This window comes from Acanthamoeba castellanii (genome assembly GCF_000313135.1).
Source record: "Acanthamoeba castellanii str. Neff unplaced genomic scaffold scf7180000084639, whole genome shotgun sequence".
In the NCBI taxonomy this organism is placed as follows: Eukaryota; Discosea; order Longamoebia; family Acanthamoebidae; genus Acanthamoeba; species Acanthamoeba castellanii.
The window spans coordinates 401700-419384 of NW_004457431.1; the positions used below are offsets into that span (position 1 = coordinate 401700).

General features: G+C 58.3%; 9 protein-coding genes across 9 annotated transcripts in view; 1 reads left to right on the forward strand and 8 right to left on the reverse strand.

Moving 5' to 3' along the window:
* The window catches only part of ACA1_089850 (bromodomain domain containing protein), a gene marked incomplete at both ends in the record, with an annotated part of 6556 nt that extends 5704 nt beyond the window's left edge, over window positions 1-852 (reverse strand). The window contains 2 exons of the mRNA XM_004338662.1: window positions 10-625; window positions 690-852. Of these exons, the coding sequence (XP_004338710.1) occupies window positions 10-625; window positions 690-852 (779 nt within the window). The remainder of the gene's footprint in view (window positions 1-9; window positions 626-689) is intronic.
* Window positions 853-1288: 436 nt separating this feature from the next.
* Window positions 1289-4325, reverse strand: ACA1_089960 (Dual specificity protein kinase; the record flags this gene model as incomplete). Its single annotated transcript, XM_004338663.1, has 15 exons — window positions 1289-1375; window positions 1456-1555; window positions 1637-1783; window positions 1858-1987; window positions 2068-2155; window positions 2225-2343; window positions 2417-2572; window positions 2675-2748; window positions 2827-3006; window positions 3094-3181; window positions 3265-3373; window positions 3447-3580; window positions 3675-3812; window positions 3938-4049; window positions 4122-4325. 15 exons carry the CDS (start codon window positions 4323-4325, stop codon window positions 1289-1291), a joined length of 1866 nt encoding a protein of 621 aa, XP_004338711.1.
* A 307-nt stretch (window positions 4326-4632) lies between these two features.
* ACA1_089970 (macro domain containing protein) lies at window positions 4633-6077 on the reverse strand (the record flags this gene model as incomplete). Its single annotated transcript, XM_004338664.1, has 6 exons — window positions 4633-4995; window positions 5103-5186; window positions 5272-5329; window positions 5406-5511; window positions 5588-5687; window positions 5826-6077. The coding sequence occupies 6 exons, from the start codon at window positions 6075-6077 to the stop codon at window positions 4633-4635; spliced, it is 963 nt and encodes a 320-aa protein (XP_004338712.1).
* A 145-nt stretch (window positions 6078-6222) lies between these two features.
* ACA1_089980 (uncharacterized protein) lies at window positions 6223-9437 on the reverse strand (the record flags this gene model as incomplete). The annotated part of the gene is made up of 6 exons (XM_004338665.1): window positions 6223-8029; window positions 8102-8448; window positions 8517-8613; window positions 8715-8963; window positions 9035-9187; window positions 9253-9437. The coding sequence occupies 6 exons, from the start codon at window positions 9435-9437 to the stop codon at window positions 6223-6225; spliced, it is 2838 nt and encodes a 945-aa protein (XP_004338713.1).
* A 338-nt stretch (window positions 9438-9775) lies between these two features.
* ACA1_089990 (Ras subfamily protein) lies at window positions 9776-10625 on the forward strand (the record flags this gene model as incomplete). The annotated part of the gene is made up of 3 exons (XM_004338666.1): window positions 9776-9973; window positions 10010-10136; window positions 10201-10625. The coding sequence occupies 3 exons, from the start codon at window positions 9776-9778 to the stop codon at window positions 10623-10625; spliced, it is 750 nt and encodes a 249-aa protein (XP_004338714.1).
* Window positions 10626-10968: 343 nt separating this feature from the next.
* ACA1_090000 (uncharacterized protein) lies at window positions 10969-11860 on the reverse strand (the record flags this gene model as incomplete). The annotated part of the gene is made up of 3 exons (XM_004338667.1): window positions 10969-11060; window positions 11127-11276; window positions 11488-11860. The coding sequence occupies 3 exons, from the start codon at window positions 11858-11860 to the stop codon at window positions 10969-10971; spliced, it is 615 nt and encodes a 204-aa protein (XP_004338715.1).
* A 301-nt stretch (window positions 11861-12161) lies between these two features.
* Window positions 12162-13572, reverse strand: ACA1_090010 (uncharacterized protein; the record flags this gene model as incomplete). Its single annotated transcript, XM_004338668.1, has 3 exons — window positions 12162-12646; window positions 12900-12980; window positions 13077-13572. 3 exons carry the CDS (start codon window positions 13570-13572, stop codon window positions 12162-12164), a joined length of 1062 nt encoding a protein of 353 aa, XP_004338716.1.
* Window positions 13573-14113: 541 nt separating this feature from the next.
* On the reverse strand, window positions 14114-14569 carry ACA1_090020 (uncharacterized protein; the record flags this gene model as incomplete). Its single annotated transcript, XM_004338669.1, has 2 exons — window positions 14114-14301; window positions 14371-14569. The coding sequence occupies 2 exons, from the start codon at window positions 14567-14569 to the stop codon at window positions 14114-14116; spliced, it is 387 nt and encodes a 128-aa protein (XP_004338717.1).
* Window positions 14570-15120: 551 nt separating this feature from the next.
* Window positions 15121-17478, reverse strand: ACA1_090030 (Tcomplex protein 1, theta subunit; the record flags this gene model as incomplete). The annotated part of the gene is made up of 10 exons (XM_004338670.1): window positions 15121-15186; window positions 15277-15390; window positions 15475-15585; window positions 15658-15818; window positions 15887-16055; window positions 16124-16297; window positions 16366-16769; window positions 16894-17038; window positions 17100-17236; window positions 17343-17478. The coding sequence occupies 10 exons, from the start codon at window positions 17476-17478 to the stop codon at window positions 15121-15123; spliced, it is 1617 nt and encodes a 538-aa protein (XP_004338718.1).
* Window positions 17479-17685: the final 207 nt, after the last annotated feature.

Genomic DNA, 17685 nt, shown 5'->3' on the forward strand with positions numbered 1-17685 from the left:
TTCACCGACGGCGTGAGAACGATGGCGTTGCCGCTCAGCACGGCCGCGATGGCCGGCGGTAGCACCGGACCCGAGTCGGCAGGATTCATCTGGCCCGCGGCGGCGGCGGCTGGTGGCGGCATCGAGTCCCGGGACAGCTGGCTGCTGGTGTCCTCGTCCATCTCGCTGGGCTCCTCCTCGTCCTCATCGCTGAAAAGAGCCTTCTCCATCTCGTCGAGTCCCATCCCGCCGGCATCGACGTGTGGCTCTTGCTTGATGGGGAGAGGCGAGGCGAACACGGTGGCGGCCGACGGTGGCGCTGCGGCAGCAGCAGTTGGCATTGTGGTGGTCGAAGGTTTTGGTGCTGCGCCGTTGGCGTGCAGGGCGGCAGCGGGGAAGCTAGGCAGCGATGATGAGTCGGCGTCGTAGTCGTCATCGTAGTCGTCGCCTCCCTTCTTCGCGGCACCCGCAGCCAGCTTGGACTTGAGCGTTCGCGCCATCTCAGCAGCCTTCGCCCTCACCTCCTCGGCATCCTCTTCCTTCTCCTTTTTGATTTCGGGCTCATCCTCCTCAAAGTCATCCACCTCGCCGTCGCTCATGTCCTCAAAATCGATCGCATCAGGCGCCTTCTCTCCTCCACCATCATCTTTTGCGGAGGGAAGGCGTCAGAATTGATACTAAAGGATCGCCCATTGTGGGGGGGGGCGTACCTGCACCAACGTTGCCGCCCTCTGCGAGCAGTCCTTGTGCAAAGCCCATTCCGCCCATGCCCAAGGCTTTAGCACCAGCCACCAATTCAGGGGGTAGCGCATCGCCGAACATGAGCAGCCCTTCGAGGTTGCCACCCCCCTTTTTGCTGGCATTTCGCTTCATCACGCTGTCTGCCGACGTAGACCTCTCCTCCACACTCCCCTGACGAGTGAGTGCCGCTGCAAATCTCTATTCGATCTCTCTTAATCTCTCTCGATTTCTGTTTAATTATTCTTATTTTCGACCTCCCTCGGTGCAAATCGAGCGCAGCAGCCCCTGCGTCCGGTCGAGCGTGGGTTTAGAACTGAAAGAAAACTGATGCCCTGGTGCTACTTATAGTCGACAAGTATACCGCCAGCCTTTGCCCAAAAATTATGGGACGCTTTTGCCTCGAAAAGGAATGAGAAAGCGGGAAAGGCCAGGCAGACCGGCCAGGAAGTAGAACCAGAAGCTCTTTGTTGCGTGGTTCAAACTCGACAGGCCACTTCAACATCTTGGACCAATGTAACATGCACAACACATATTTAAAACATATTTCGACTGATGTCCACGTCTCATCTCAGTCGGCCAGGCGAGCGTAGTCGGCGTCCATGTGCGAGTCGTGAGCGACAAAGAGTTGCGCGTACTTGGAACCCATCAGCGCTCGCTGGAATGGAGAACAAAGCGCGCGTGAGTGAAAGGTCCAACATATGAATGGGGGGGGGGGAAAGGAGCAGAATACAATACCTTGAGGCCGAGGTCCTTCTTGCGAGCCTTGAGAAGCTCCTTGAGGGTGGGATACTCCTGCGAGCCCAGCGTGAAGCCGCTGCCCGCTCGGTGCTTGATTCTGTTGGTCATAACACATTTGGGCGTGAGCGTTCAGAGGCGGAGGGGCAGCTGGAGGGGAGCAGAAATATAAAAACGTTACCGGTAGTGTTTGAGCTGACCCTCGCTCTCCATGGCAGTAACGGTGTAGTAGCCGGGCTTGGAGCTGAAGCGGATGATGTAGGTGCCCACCTTCTTGCCCGCCATCTGACGTTCAGCGTTCTCACTCGTGATGTCACCGTAGAAGCCGCTGTAGGTGGCCGATGACGACCGACATCAGACACACGCACGTGCCAAAGAAGACACGACAAAGGGAGCCCGTACTTCATCTTAATGATGTCTTGAACCCGCTTGGGGAAGGTCTCGTCGGGAGTGAAAGGCCCGAACCACTCGAGCACATTGCCAAAGTCCTCAATCGAAACCTGGCCTCCGGTGGAGTCAGCAGCGTTGGGGACTGCACGCACAAAAGGAGCAACGGCGACCAGTCAGCATCTTGATGCCCGCCAGCAACGATACCTCAACAACAATACATACCCAAGACAAGGTGAAGCGCCTTGATTATGAGAGCGTCCTTCCACGTGGTCTTCTTTGGCAGCTGAATGCTGCAGTACTTGATGAAGGTCTGGGGGGGAGGTTGCTCCGCGGTTGGAAGAGAAACAACGGTGGGAGGGCTGGACTACTTGATCAGTACCTTAGCGAATTCCTTCCAGGGTACGCTGTCGCGGATGGTGCCCTCCCTGGTCTTGAAGGACTTGAGCCAAAACTCGCGTGCCAGTGAGTTGGCATCGCTGATGATGGCGTCCAGCATGACTACACATATAAGGACGGAGAAGGCGGTCAGCCAATCGTTGAACCGCCCTAACGATGATAGACTGGGTCGTACTTTCATCAAGCACTTGGCCCTCGAGGATCGTTTTGAAAGAGGGACGCTTGCGGGGGTCATGCTCCAGGCACGCTCCGATAAGCTTCGCGAGTCGCGCCGGGCAGTGGTCAGGCATGGTCGGGCGCTTCTGCTGCTTCACAACATAGCGGAACACATCTGTCGGCCACATCAATAAAAACTGGTTACTTTCGCCCTCGGGAACGAGCCCACTGTGCGTTGTTAAGAGCAGGGGAGGGGAGGCGAGGCGAGAAACCAAACCTGCCACAGTCTCGAAGTCCTTGTCCTCGTAGGGAATCATTTGGGTGAGGAGCTCCCACAAGATGATGCCAAAACTGAGGAGAAAGGCACACAGAGAGAATCAGCTGTGTACGTGGTGGCGCTAGCATGGAGATCGGTGGTGACTGCGTTACCTGTACACATCGGCCTTTTCGCTGTAGGGCTGCTCCGCCAAAACTTCGGGAGCCATGTAGAGGGGACTGCCGACAGCGCCCTTCTGGTCCTTCTTCTTGATGCGCGAAAGACCAAAGTCGGCTACCTTGGCCACCCAGTTCTCATCCACCAGGATATTCTGGGTCTTGAGATCGAGATGCCTGGGCAGCGCAGACACAGGTGAGATGGTGCTGATTGGGAAGCGAGAAGCGTTGTCAAAGCAGTAATGGAGCAGCGAAAAGACGTACAAGATGGGAGGATTGGAGAGGTGCAGCCAGTTCACGCCCAAGGCAGTGTCGCGGGCGAAGCGCATCCTCTGCTTGAACGAAATCTCATCTGGCCAAGGGAAGACAACGCAACTGTTTAGACGGGCGCCGCGCCAAGACGAAAGCCAGATCGGGGAGAAAGGCAGTCTGTACCGTCGCTGTTGTGAAGCAGATCGAACACGGATCCGCGGGGCATGAGCTCGGTGACCATGATCAGCTTTCCCTGCTCGGGCTCCAGGCACACGCCCATCAACAGCAGTACCTGTTGCCGACAAGTACCGGCCTAAGCGCCCAGTAACATCTCGCATCTGCTCGAAGAAGCAGAGCCAACGTACATTGGGATGAAGAAGCTTCGTCATGACAGCACACTCGTTACGGAAGTCGTCGAGAATCTTGGTGTGGACTTCGCCATCGGACTTCCAGTTGGCGTCGATCGTCTTCACTGCCACGGTCTTACCGCGCAGCTGGCCTGAAGCGCAGTGCGATCGTAAGCAACGCAAACGATCAGGAGCAAACCAACAACAATCCACATGTGCGGCGCTTGACACCGGTGAGCCACTTACCCTTCACGACGGATCCGAACGTGCCCTTGCCCAGCTTCTGCTTCTCGAAGACCTTGATCTCGGAGGGATCCAACTCCCACGTCGAGAGATCGTGCGTGAGCTCTTCGCCCTTGGTCAGGTACGACTTTGTAGATTTGCCTGTGTGTGGAGGTGCAGGAAAACGGAACGCGACCAAACGCAGACCAGCAAGACGTGGGTAAATGAAAGGGAACGGCGAGCGCAACGTTGCAAAGAAAAGGGGAGAGGGGGTTGTTGTAGAGTACCGAACACGCGCGTCTCAATGACTGAAAGAGAGGCGCTGTCGAGGATCTCATCCACCACAATGGCAGGCACCGCGAGTTTGTCCTTTTCCTTCTTCAACACCTCACGACGCACCTTTACGAGGGACGCAAGACACGCCATTAGTAATTAATCTCACGCACCGGGGGGGGGTGCGTGCAAGAGCACCTTCTGCTTGAGGGTGAGATAGTCCCTGCAGAGGCGCATGTGCTTGTTTTCGAGATCGACTTCTTGCTTCTCAAGGCTCTCCAGCTCGTCCAGCAGCTTATTATCGAATTTCTTATCGATCATGCGTTTGCAAGCGGCCTCCACATCAGCGTCCAAAGCCTTCTGCTGATGCCGCGTTCGGTCAATCTCGTCCAAAATCTCCATCATCTCCTGCGTGAAGAAGACATTCTCCTTCGGTGCCGCCGCCGTCTTCGTCTTTACACCAAACATTTGCTACTTCTCCTCTCTCTGTCTATGGCGAAGCAATCCAAGCGAACCACCCGCCCACGCCAGTTCTACTTTAGTTGAGGCGAGAGGAGGAAAGATTGAGAACGCCAGAAGCGGCGCCCAACAACGCCTTTGTGGGTCTTCCCCTCTGTGCGGCCTTTCTGTCGACAAGCAAGTGGTGTGATCGGCAGCCTGACACTTCCAGGTTTTTTTATAAATATATTGGTGGTGGCCTCTTCTCTCTTTATGCGTCTTCCTCACCGCTGCTGCTCGACGACTCACTCTCGTCTTCTTCACCACCGGAGCTCTCCTTCTTGGACGCCGCCGGTACGGCAGCAGCGGTCTCCTCCGGCTTTTCGTCGTCCTTCTTCTTCTTGGCGGGTTCCTCTCGCTCCTCTTCTTCTTCGCCTTCGTCCGAGGAGTCGCCCTTCTTTTGCGGCTTCTTGCCCTTGCCCTTGCCCTTGTCCCCGGTCTCCTCCTCTTCGTCTTCATCACTGGAAGAGGACGACTCTTCGACCTTGGCGGCCGGCTTGCGGGCCTGCGGCTTCTTCTTCGGCGGTGGGTCATCGACCACCACCAGGCTTTCGTCGAGCGGCCCCACCACCTTCTGCTCTCGGTCCAAGACAATCCGTCGCGTGTGCGTGTGTCGTCGTTAGCGAAACGACGTCTCCAGCAGTCAGGAGCGCGTTTGATTGTGCACGCGAGTGGCCGTACCTCGTACTGCTTCTGGAACACGATAACGGTGGGCTTGTCAAAGTTGGTGAAGCGCACGAGACGCAGCCGGCTCTTGGGGTTCTCCTGAAGTAAGTGGAGTGAATTGTTGAGCGACGTCAGTCTGGCTGGCAAATCCACGCAATCGCATATGACAAGCGGGAGTACGAACGTCGAACCACTCCATGACCGTCTTGAACATCAGCTCAGCGCACAGGGTCTTGGGGAAGCTGGTGGCGTGAAAGGAGAGAGAGGGAGGGAGGTCAGACCGACACAACCCTCAGTGAGGTGGAAAAGGGACGCTACCCGAAGATGCCCGAGCTAATGGCCGGTATCGCGATGGAGTTCCATCTCTTCTTCTCGGCGATGATGAGGCTGCTCTTCACCGCCGACACCAGCTCCTCGGGCTCGCCTGATCAGAGCAGCGCCACCGGTGGCGTGTAAAAAAACGAGGGTCAATGAAGACGAGACATGGCAGCGGTTTGTACCCTTTTTGCCTCCGGCCCAGGTGGGGCCTACTGTATGAATGACGTAGGGCGCCCACAACCAGTAGCCCTTGGTGAACACCGCCTCGCCCGTGGGCACTTCCTGCAACAACGCGGGCACCACGGTTCAGCGAATTAATTTTTATTTAAATAATATTTAATACAAGTGAATGGGGAAGAATGACCCTGGGAGAACGGTGGATGGGGTAGTTGAGGAAAGAGAGGGGGGGGGTACGCGTACCTTCCTCCTCTTGATTATGCTATCACTTTCGTCTTGAATCATGGGGCCTCCTCGTTTGCTGATTGCGCCCGCGACGCCTGAGCCGTGCATGAGCCGACTGTTGGCGGCGTTGACGATGGCCGTTGTGTCCTCCATGGTGATGTCGCCCAATCTCAGCTCGATTCTCTGACCGTGCGGCGACGTCCATTCGCCGCACAAATGGGTGGGCTTGCGCTCGCCATAGTTCTCAGGTCTCGCCGGTCCATTACCCATCTTGGCGAGTGGTGTGTCACGAGTGCTTGGCCTTTGCCTTCGAAGATTTCAATCTTTACTTCGCACGCAACAAGGCGCAGCGAAAAGGCCAAAGTTTTCGTTCGCAGAACGACGAGGCACCAACCGAACACCGGGCACACGTCGCTTAGTCCTGGTCGCTGTCGTGGTAGTGGTCGTCATCGTAGAGCCGGTCAGCGATCTGGGCGTCGAGGAGGTCTTGCTCCTCCTGCTGGGCATCGATTTCAGCGTCGAAGAGGTCTTGCTCCTCGTCCAGGCGGGCAGCCATCTGGGCGTCGAGGAAGTCCTGCTCCTCCTGCTGGGCATCGATTTCGGCGTCGATGAGGTCTTGCTCCTCGTCCAGGCGGGCGGCCATCTGGGCGTCGAGGAAGTCCTGCTCCTCCTGCTGGGCATCGATTTCAGCGTCGAGGAGGTCTTGCTCCTCCTGTTGGGCGTCGATTTCGGCGTCGATGAGGTCTTGCTCTTCAAGGTCATCAGGATACTCGTCCTCGGAGTAGTAATCAGGATCCTCATCGTAGGGAAAGTCGTCCAGGTCGTCGTCGTGGTAGTCATCGTAGTCGTCGTAGTAGTCGTCAAAGTCATCATCGGGGTCGTCGAGGAATTCGTAGTAGTCGTCCCAGCCGCCGGGTCCGTGTGACGCGCCCCTCGCATTGCCCAGCACGAGCGAGACCAGCGGGCAGCGCCGGAGCCTCCACTGCGGCTGCTGGCCCGGCGGCCCGTCAAACCGCACCTTCTCGAGCCGCGGCGCGTCGGCAATCTCCACCTGATTCATGCGCAGGCAGTTTCGCATCTCCAGATTGCGCAGCGCGTGGCAGCGGACAGCCACCAGCCTGTCGACGTGGACTGACGTCAGGCTCACCTGCTCTGCGTTGGGTGTGATCGCCGCCAGGTCGAGTCGAGCCCCTCGAGGGAACATCACCTCGTCGAGGCGCAGCGCGGTGACGGAGGGCAGTGCCGGTAGCGCAGAACCGAGGCTCGCTTGAGGGAAGGTGACGGCCAGGTCGAGGCATCGAAGGTACGGGCACGCCTGCAGGAGCTGCCGCATGGCGCCGTCGTCCGAGAGCGACACGCGCAGCGAGAGGTGAGTCAGTGGCAGCGACGGGTCGGCACGTGGATCGCGCGCGCTGACGGGCAACTGGCGCGACGTGACGCTGAGCGATTGCAGGAGCGGGAAGTCGGCCACCAGCTCACACAGCCACCGGGACGTCACTCCCACGGGCCACTCTAACAATTTGCCCAGCGCGAGGCGCCTGAGGAGAGGCGATCTCGCACGCAGACTGTCGGTCACTGTGGCGACGTCGAGACGGTCGAAGGACAGCTCGCAGGTGCGCAGCCGCGGGCACTCGAGCTGGAGGCTGGTCGATTGGTTGGTGTACAGCCTGGCCGAGAGGCGGATGTGCTCGAGGCGACCATGACACAAGCGGACTGTCTGTCCCGGTGCGGTGCCCGTCGGGTCCGGTGTCAGTTCGAGCACAAGTTCGGTGAGTGACGGCACGGAGGCGATGGCTTCGAGCGTGATGGCCGTCGACAGGCCCGGGAGGTCCGTGAGAGTGAGCGATTTGAGGTTGGTCAGCAGGCGAAGAGAGTCAACGAGCTCGGCCGTGCCGCATTCGCAGTCGGTCACCTTGAGGTACTCCAGCTTGGGCACTGCGCTGAAGACCGCCCGCCACATGGATCGCGCTGGCGACGGGGCTGTCGCCTCGGCGGCCGGAGGGTCGGGCTGGTCGTCCGGGTTGTCGTTGGTGATATCGAGCGAGCTGAGCGTGAGGCGGCGGAGGTGGGCCAGCCGAGGGAAGCCAGTGCCGAAGTCGGCAAATGTCCAGTCACCCTCGAACAGGGACAGCTTCTCGAGCCGAGGGCAGTGCTGCAGAAGGGACAGCGATATGCCGTTGAGATCCAGGTTGACGCACTCGGCCAGGAAACCCGGCACCGATCTGACCAAGTTGCGGGGTGCACGTAAGTTGGGCGCCTTGTGAGCCTACGCTGCACGGGAGTTGGTGGCGTACCCGGTGGCTTGAAACTTCTCGTTGATCTCAACGGCGTGATCGGCGGTGAGCACGGCATTGCGAAGGCTCGGGCAGGCTGTGAGCATGTCCGCGTAGCTGGTGGTTGTGGGGAGGTGAATGCGAGGGAGCTTGAAGCCCAGCTCGTGGAAGGAGGCGAGCCGGCCCGACTGCCAAAGAACCTCCAGCGTGCGCATGGGGATCTCAGGCACACGCAGTCGGCGCAGGTGCGGCAGCACCACCGAGCCCGTCTCGCCGCCCTCTTCGGTGTCGGAGACCGCACTGAAGGGAGCTTTGCTCAGCCGGTCGGCAAACGTGAACGGTGGTAGCTCAGCATCGAGCACGAGAAACTGGGTGCATGAAACCGTCATGAGATCAATGTGCGAGTCAGCGTGTGGCGTGCATGGTAGTAGTATACCTCCAGCATGGGGCAGCTCGCCACCAACACTTGGTACAGGTCTGTGTCGTCTTCGCCAGGCTCTGGGGCGTTCTCGGGTCGCTTCAAGCGCAACTTCCTGCGTAGTGCGTACACAAGGTCACCGTGGTAAGAGGGTGCGTCATGTGCTGGGGGTGTCACTAGCGGGGCGGCGTGGATGGGGTGGAAGAGGGAACGTACCTGAGGTGCGGAAAGGCTTTCAAGTGACGCAGGCCCTGCAGGGTGATGTGCGGGCAGCCGGAGAGGTTGAGCTCCTGCAGGTGGTTCTGTGCTGCGGGGCTCTCGGCCAGCTCCTCCAGCCACTCGTCGTCGACGGCCACATGGGCCTCGGCGGGCGCATGCTTCGGTGGCGAGACGTCGATGGAGGAGATGTTGCTCCACAGGCTCGCTGTCGCGCGCAAGGCCTCGTGGGGCAGATGGCCCCACTCGCTGCATGGCACAACCGCCTCAAGATCAGCACAACAGCGGCTGGTCGCGAATCGATGGGAGGAGGTGCGCACTTGAGGGGCAGGTGATGGCGGCCAACAGAAGGTGGGTCGAAGAAGGCCGTCAGCCGGGCCACCAGTTCGAGGGACTGTTGGTCTTGCACGAGGCGCCAGCGTCGCATCGCCCCCACCACACGCGCGCTCAAATCGCCGCCCATCTCTCCTACCCTAGGTGCGCCAAATCAGAGGAAGAAGAATCGAAGTGCTTCGCCAGATGAGGAGGAAGGGCGTACTGGGTGGCAACCATCTGGCATGTAGCGGCCGAGGTCGCTTGAGGCACGAGGGCCACCACAGCAGCATCAAACAGCGTAGTCCATGACGCAGCCACGCTCCCCACGCTCCTCTTCACCTCCGGAGCAGGCGCCAGGCGCTGCGTGCCTGTCCACTTCTTCTTGTTCCTCCTCTTCCTCACGTCCATCTTCCGCCCTGTGTCTTTTGCTTTTCTTATCACATTTTCTGTTTTCTTTTCTTTTTTGCCGAAGCGGCCTTGGCAACGAGAGAGAAGCTTGCCACGCAAGAAGAAGAGCGAAGCTGTGCACGAGAGTGCCGGTATCGTGACTTCTACTTCCCTTCCACGGCTGCTGGGTTTCGGATAAATAGCACCATGACCTGCTTCTGTGCTCCTTCACGACGACACAAGACCGAATCGAACGCCGAAACCGAGCATAGCCTACCTGCAGCACAGCCGGGGTAATACAGAATCGAGAAGCGGATTAATTCGAGCATCGACCGAATATATCCATCCACACAAGAGAGATGAAGCGCATGGGCTCCTTCTTCGGCGAGACTACCACCACTACCACATCAACCTCGAGCAGCCCTTCGGGTTCGCCCGTGATGGATCAGAACAGACGCGAGCTGGTCTTCAAGATCCTCGTCGTCGGCGACATCGGCGCAGGCAAGACCGCGATCATCCGCCGAGCTGTTGATAACATCTTCTCCGATGCCTACAAGGTACACTCCTCTTTCCACTTTTTGTTCTAGTGAAAGGGGAGAACGAGAAAGCCTGACCCTGACCCCACACAGAGCACGATCGGCGTCGACTTTGCGTTGAAGTCCGTAAAGCTGAACCCCAAGACCACGACCTGGCTTCAACTCTGGGACATTGCTGGCCAAGGTACTATCTCCTCACTCGCGCCGAGCAATGCAAAGCCGGTGCTGACCTTGCCGTCTTCGTGCAGAGCGCTACGGAAACCTCACGCGGGTGTACTACAAGGAGGCGGTGGCTGCCCTGGTGGTGTTCGACCTCACGCGACCGGCGTCGTTCGAGGCCGTGCGCAAGTGGAAGAGCGACATCGACGCGAAGGTGGCCCTCGCCAACGGCGACCCCATTCCCTGCATCCTCGTCGCCAACAAGAGCGATCTCGTCAACGTGCCGCTCAACGAAGACGTCATGAACCAGTACTGCAAGGAGCACGGCTTCCTGGACTGGATGGTGACGTCGGCCAAGAAGGACGTCGGCATCACAGAAGCGATGACGGCCATCACACAGCATATCATGGCACGATCGCCCATCGACGACGACCTGGACGAAGACGACGACCTTATCCACCTGGCGAGCAACGAAGCCCGACCACTTGGCTATGGCTGCTGCTGGAGTGGTTAAGCCAAACTACTTTCCTTTCTCCTTGTTCCTTTCTTGCTTTCTGTGCAGAGTGCACACCTCACAATACACCACTTTTCTCATGTGGGTGATGATCACCTTTGGGACCAAATTTGTCAATTTAGCTATGAAATGGAGGTGTGGGAGGCCTTGAGGTTTGGTGTAGCAGGCCTTCTTGTGGACAACATGATGTACAGCTGTGGTCATGATGTTATTTACCAAGGGACTGGAGCTTGTTAAAGGCCCATGGTCCCAGGTCCACACACTTCTTCTCCACAGGCTTGGTTGCTTCCTCCTCTGGCAACCACTGATCTGGTAAACTGCACAAACCACTCATGTTATATTACTACCCTTTGGCTTGTGAGTGGAAGAGGGTGTACAAGTCTTCTGGCCAGTAATGCACAAGGTAGCACTCCTTTGGCTCAACATCCACTTGCCCTGCTAATTAATAGAAATAAAAGTGAGGGAGGCCATCATGGGGTTGGTAAGGGAGAACAGTGGTACCTTGCTTTTTCTGGCCAATGATGTAGGGTGTAAAGTGGAGGGACTGGTCCTCTGGGTGGAAGAAGGAGAAGGAGGAGGAGAGTGTTTTGTGGCAGGTGATGGAGTTGTCCTTGGTGGTGTTGAGGTCAAGAGAGAAGGAGTGTTGGACCCCTGCCTCATGCTGGTGGTGGGCAGTGGGCTGCTTAGCCTTTCTCCTGTGTTGGTGAGATGCAGAGTCCACAAGGCCTAGCTTTTCCATCACACTTGTCACCCTGCATATTGCCTCCAAAGGTTCTGCACATTCACCATTCAGTTCATTGCTAGTAGTTGTTGCCTGACCTCACACATGCACACACACACATGGAATAACAATGCAACTTACCTGAGTGCCTGTGTGGCTTGCTGGTTTGGGGGGTGCTTGCCTGTGGGGCAAGATGCCACTCAGGGTCCTCACTGATCTGCTTCAGTGTTTCCCTGTCCAGCCCATTGGGGCAGAGGTGGGCACACTCCTCCTCAAGTGTGTGGATGTTGATCTTGCGCTTTGGCCCATAGTCGTTGAGTGAACTAGCGCACTCACCACAGTTGTCAAAGCAGGGGCAGCACGTTGGTATGGGGTCCACACCAAGCTGCTCGCCCGCCTCCCGCTTCGTGCACCAGGCCTCGTAGCGCTTGGTGTCTCGCCTGCGTCGTGTGTCCTCCACCTCTCGCCGGGCCCTGACTTCGTCTGCCCTCGTTCGCTTCTGCCCCTTCTCCATGGCCACAGGTACGTTGGTCGACCCTTGAAGGGGGATGTGAGTGCGCGTGCATGGCAGGCAAGTGCAAGAGCAACCCCCCCCACCACGAGTTAGTAAGACGCACACCCACACATACCTGGTTGTGCTCTGCCGCGCTTCAAGTTGTTGATGCTTCGTCCAAACCCTCGCTTGCCTGGCCTCCCTTGTTGCGCTTCGAGTTGTTGATGCTTGCCTCCTCGCGATGTGGCGCCCGAAAACGTGAGAGGGGGGGGGACAAAGAAAGACAGAGCCCGGACGGCGAAGACGTGGAAAAGTAGTGGTTTTATGGGGGCGACATGGACAAGAAGAGGTCCTCCTCGTCGCCGAGGACTTCATTCGCCACCTCTGGCCCGAGGGAGTGGAGCTCGAGCGTGGTTCGGGGGTGGTGAAATACCACCATGTAGTGGTTGCTCCCGATGTACCCGCGGTCGTCGACCTCTTCATCTTCATCGTCATCTCCGTGTGCCGCCCCGTCATGATGATCGCCGAACATGCGTGGCACGTCGAGTGTGCGTGCGGCCATGCCCAACCGCGTTCGCATCAGCTGGACGAGGTGGTCGAGGGCGCCGTAGTGGCGCTCTTGCATGGCGATGATCACCAGCGCGTTCTCGTTCGTGATGGACCCCTGCTGCTGCTCCGCTTCGCGCCGGTTGCCGTCGTCTGTGCTCAGGAAGAAGCCGATGGTGTCTATAAGGGCCTCGTAGTCGGTGCGGTGGTAGATGATGTCCGCGCCCAGCACCACGTCAAATGCCTGGCCTCCGTGTGTGGCTGTCATGTGCGTGTGCGTGTGCGTGTGCCCGCGTCAACACTTTGCGCGGCTTTGCTGACTCACGTCGTGGGGGTGATACCTTTGAGCTGTCGCATGCATGGTAGGTCACCCCACACCAGCTGTGCCACCTGTGGTCGCCCATCGCGATCGCCTGGTGTTGGTGGTGGTGATGTGTTGCGTTGCGTTGCGTGTCGTGAGAAAGGTGAGTGCTGAGTCGCCCACGGCACACGGCACGAAGAGAGGATGGCATACCCGTCCAGTTGAGGTCCACGTTGTGCTCCAGCAGCTGGAGCGCCGCCGCGTCGCCATCGGTCATCACGACCAGTGCCGGCTCTGGCCGAGTGTGACACACGCACCCACCAACGCTATACATGTCAGCAACGACCACAGTGCATGCACTGTGCTGGGACCTGAGCGGCGGTGGCGCACCTGCAGAAGGCGTGTCTGGTCGCCGCAGGGCCGCGCAGACCTTGGCGCACGCGAGGCCGGCCAGCCCGAGACCGCAGCCCAGCTCCAGCACCCGCAGGCTGCGGCCACCACTCGACACCAACGGACCCGACGGGGCGAAGAGCGACGCGTGAGAGGCCATCCAGCTCGCCATCAGCTGCGACGTTCGCCAGACCACATGCGACGTCACGCAAAACAGCGTTTTGTTGTCCTTGCCTCCGTCCTCTCCATCTTTCTCCGAATCTTTGCGTTCATCGTTGTGCTGCTGGCTTCGCTTCTTCTCAGAATCTCGCTGGAGGAAGGTGGCGGTGTTGAAGGTGGCCGGCTTGACCCCCACGATGGTCACCTCAACACGAGGCTTCCTTCGGCCAGCATTCGAAATCTTCATCTCGGCGGCAGCAGTATCTTCATCCCTCTGCCCCTTCGTGGTGAGCCGGAACGTAAAGCGCTGCACCTCCTGTTCTTCTCGCCGCCACATCTCGGTCCCACTTGCTCTGTTCGATTATGTACATAAATTCATGAATTCATCAAATAAATACTTGTCGGAGCGTAGAACTCGCCTTCGACCTTGGCGAGACGCCCTCCTCGGCGTCTTCCACCACTCCGCGGCCAAGCGGTCTGTTTATGGTACGCAAAGGTGCAGGAGATCGAGGAGGAGGAGGAAGTCGCCGAGGAGGTCGTCCCTCCAAGGTCGAAGGCGAGTTCTGGGTAAGGAAGGCCATCATCACGTGTAGTGCGTTCGTGTCCAAGTTCGTTTATGGTGTATGTGCATTGTACAAGGCCGGGGAGAGAGTGGTGTATCTCCAGAAGGTCCTGGCGGCGCTGTTGGAAGGAGGCCTCGCGTGACCTCGAGCAGGGACAGTTGGCGCTCGCCTTGGCATCCGCACGTGGAGCGGGTGGTACGGTTCCCTTCGAGGGCGTCGCCTTCAAGGGGGTTGGGTATCGGTTTGGAGCTCGGAAGTCGAAGCCGATGATGAATGTAGTAACGGTGGTGGTGAGCTGACGCCACTGATCAGCCCTCACGACGGCGTTGATGAAAGGGACTGAATGACGTGACCCCAGCCGTTGGCGCCGCTCAGCGCGGCCTCCTCCTCCATCGTCAGCGCCAAGCCCGCTCGGTGGTGACCTGGCGTCGTTCCGTTGGGCAGCGCCTCCGTCGAGCCGCGCCTATCGAGCCTCGGCATGTCCACCATCATCGCTCCCGCGTCTGCAGAACAACCACCATAACAGTCAACTTGGGCTCCTCCTTTTGAAGTAGAAGGGAACAAAAACGCACCAGAGGGGGGAGACGAGGGGGGCGCCGAGTCGGGTGTGGGCGGGACGGGCAGACCAAGGAGAGCTGGGGAGAGGAAGCGATCGAGGGCGGTGGCGGCGGAGGTAACGCTCTGGCTGAGATCGGCAGAGGAGAGGATGAAGGCGGCCAAACTCTTGGCGTCCTCCATCAATGGAACCACCACGAGCTCGCCCAACTTCATGAGCACCTCCACGCTCCCTCGTCTACGCTCTCTCCGCGGCGCCGCAGGCTCTCCATGAGTGCGCGTAGCAGGGACGTGCACGTCGTGGCTTGGTCGTGTGGGTTGTCTGCGAACCACCCTTCTTCTCGCGTACTTGCTAGCTCCATCACACAGCTGTCCCGTGCTGCTCTGCATAACGTGTTATCTGCTGTTGTGGTCTCTCTTCTCTTCTTCTTGTGCCACTGCCTCCTTCACCGGTGGGAATGACCGTGGCAGCCCGTCACAGCCCGACGTGCAGCCATTCAATGCGGATTCGAGCCAAAGTAACCCACAAAACCGACCGAGAATTCGCAGGCTCGATGAGCCACCAACCACGCAGCCGCGGAGACGACGGAGACAGACATCCGCGAGGAAGAAGAAAACGAGCTGGCTGCCCGCCTGACGTGGAGGCGAAGGTGAGGTGATCTGTGTTGTCGGTGGGGAGTGACGATGGGGCGAAAGAGGAGGCCTGCTTCAAGTTTGTTGACACACGCTCACCGTTACACCTTTTGCCTGTTTTCGTTTTTCTTGGTTTAGCTGGCGTCGCGGGCACCCATGGCCGGAGGCTTAGGGCCACCAGCAGCGCGAGCCATGATGATCTGTTGGGTGTTTGAAAAACGAAAGAGACGGCACGACGGTCAGCTCTCTTGGACGCAACACGCGGACGAAGGAGGGAGAATGAGAGTTACCTGGTCAATGCGGAGGATGGTGGTGGCAGCATCGGCAGCGAGCTTGAGGGCAGAGGCCTTGCTGGCCAGCAGATCCAAAATGTCGGCCTCAGCGGCGTTGATGGTTCCGCCGGTCTGATGGCAGAGAGAGAGAGAGGCAACGATCGTAAGCAACTGCACTCTGACGTTCGTCAGAGCCGCAAAAGGGAAGAGGGGTACCTCGACATTGACGCCGTCGTTCGTCTTGCCGCCAGTGTGGGCAGCGTAGAGCTGAGAGATGATCTCAGTAGCGTTGTGTCCGGCATTCTCGGCAAGAGTACGGGGCACCACCTAACGAGGGAACACACAGTGAAGAGTCAGCCATAGCTTGAGGCGGGAAGAACATCTAAGAAGAGGAGATACCTCGAGGCTCTCGGCGAACTTCTTGATGGCGTACTGGTCGAGGCCTGGAGAAGCCTCACCCTGGGCGTGAATCTTCCTGGCCAGCTCAATCTCAGTGGCACCGGCGCCAGCAACGAAGCGGCCATCCTTCACCATCGCCTTGTAGACATTGACGCCATCGTCTGATAACAGAGAATCAGATGAACGTTCGTACAAGAATAGAGAAATGGAACAAAGTGAGTAAACGAACCGATCGCGCGCTCAATGTCGTCGACGAGGTTCTGCGTGCTGGCCCTCACAATGATGGTCGAGATGCCTGAGTCTTCGGTGTCCTGCCTGAAGATGGTCACCTTGGTGCTTCCGATCTCGTCCACTGAGACCACGTCGCAGTAGCCCAGCTCCTCAGGAATGGGGGCACCCTGTGTAGCGAAATGGTGAGGTCGAACACCGCTGCTTTGCCAAGCACTGAGAAGCACAGCCAACGTACCAGTCTGACCAACGGAGTGGCGCCGGTGGCCTTGCAAAGTCGCCTGATTTGGAACTTGGACTCGACCTTCAGAACCATCATGCCGTAGCGCTCGATGAAGTGGAGAGCGAGCTCGCCGACGTTGCCACCCGCAACCACCACCTTCGTGCCGGTCTCCGAGATTTGCTTGATCACCTGTTTCACAGCGACAGCGTTTCAGCACATGACCACAGAAGAATCAGCGAAAGGGACCCACGACATACCTCCTCCATGTGCTTCTCCTCATCCTTGGCAAAGTTCAACAGCTCGTCAGCGCTCTTGAGGGTGACGTTGGCCTTGGTCTCGGTCTTGGCGAGATCAATGCCCGTGGCGAAGACGGCAATCTTCGCGCTGGTGACATGCTTGATGGTACCGACAGCATCGCGAGCGAGGACGAAGCCCTTCATCACGTGGGTGTCGAGCACGCCACCGCCGAGGATCTTGACCACGCGCACGTGATCGACGTTGAACTTGCTCGTGTTCTTGGGCAGGACCTGGATGCAGGCCTTGGCGACAACCTTGGACAGCATGTCCTCATAACCGTACTGCTTAGAGGCGATAGCGCTCTTCAGGCAGCGGGTCACCTCCTCGATGTTGCGCAGATCCTCACACGTGTGGCAGGCAAGGCCTAAATATAATTAAAAAAAAAGAATCACAATGTCAATGATGTTGATAGTGATGAGCGTCATGCATTCTCGCGAGATGCATCGGCAGCGGCTGCCGGAACGATAAAGAGAAAGAGGGGCACAAACCTTCAAGGAGCTCAGAAGCATGCTGAGCGGCCTTGGTGTAGCCGGCGATGATTTCACTAGGGTGGAGGCCCATGCGGATGAGGGACTCGGCCTGCACCAGCAGCTCGCCGGCAAGCGACACCACAAGATTGGTGTTGTCTCCGCACTGTGCGGAAATGAGAAATTAGTCTTAATTCTTGCAGGCTAGATCAAGTGGAATGGTGTACCTCCTGCTCCTGCATGTTAGCGGCCATCACGACCATCTTGGCAGCAGGATGGACGACATCGAGCTCGCGGATGATGGTGGCAGCATCGTTCGTCACGAAGAGCTTGTCGTGCTGGTTAATCACCATCTTGTTCATGCCTAAAATGCGATGCCATTTTCGAGCACAGCCCATCCGGCATATCAATCATACGGCCGATCGCAAGCGCCAATAAATGTGTGCTGAGGAGGCAAGCGGCTTCTGTACCATTGGGACCCATGGACGAGCGCACAATGTGGTAGAGCTGCTTCGAGGCCTCGATGTTGCGGAGGCAGGCCTCCTCCACACCGGACAGATGCTTGGTTCCTTCCTTGAGGAGCGACGGCAGACCACCTACGTTCATCATTTTCGCTCGCTTCTGATTGAATTGGCACAAATCTCTCGCAGACAGCAGTAGCCCCCTTCAATCTCCTCTTCACAATCAAGAACAAAAACCTCGGCTCGGCAAACCGGCATTTATCCCGGGGCAGAGCAGAGTAAATGCGTCGACACTTGCGCGGCTTGCGGGCATGCCCAAAGCCCCTTGCACAAACAGCAGCGTGAGTGGCTG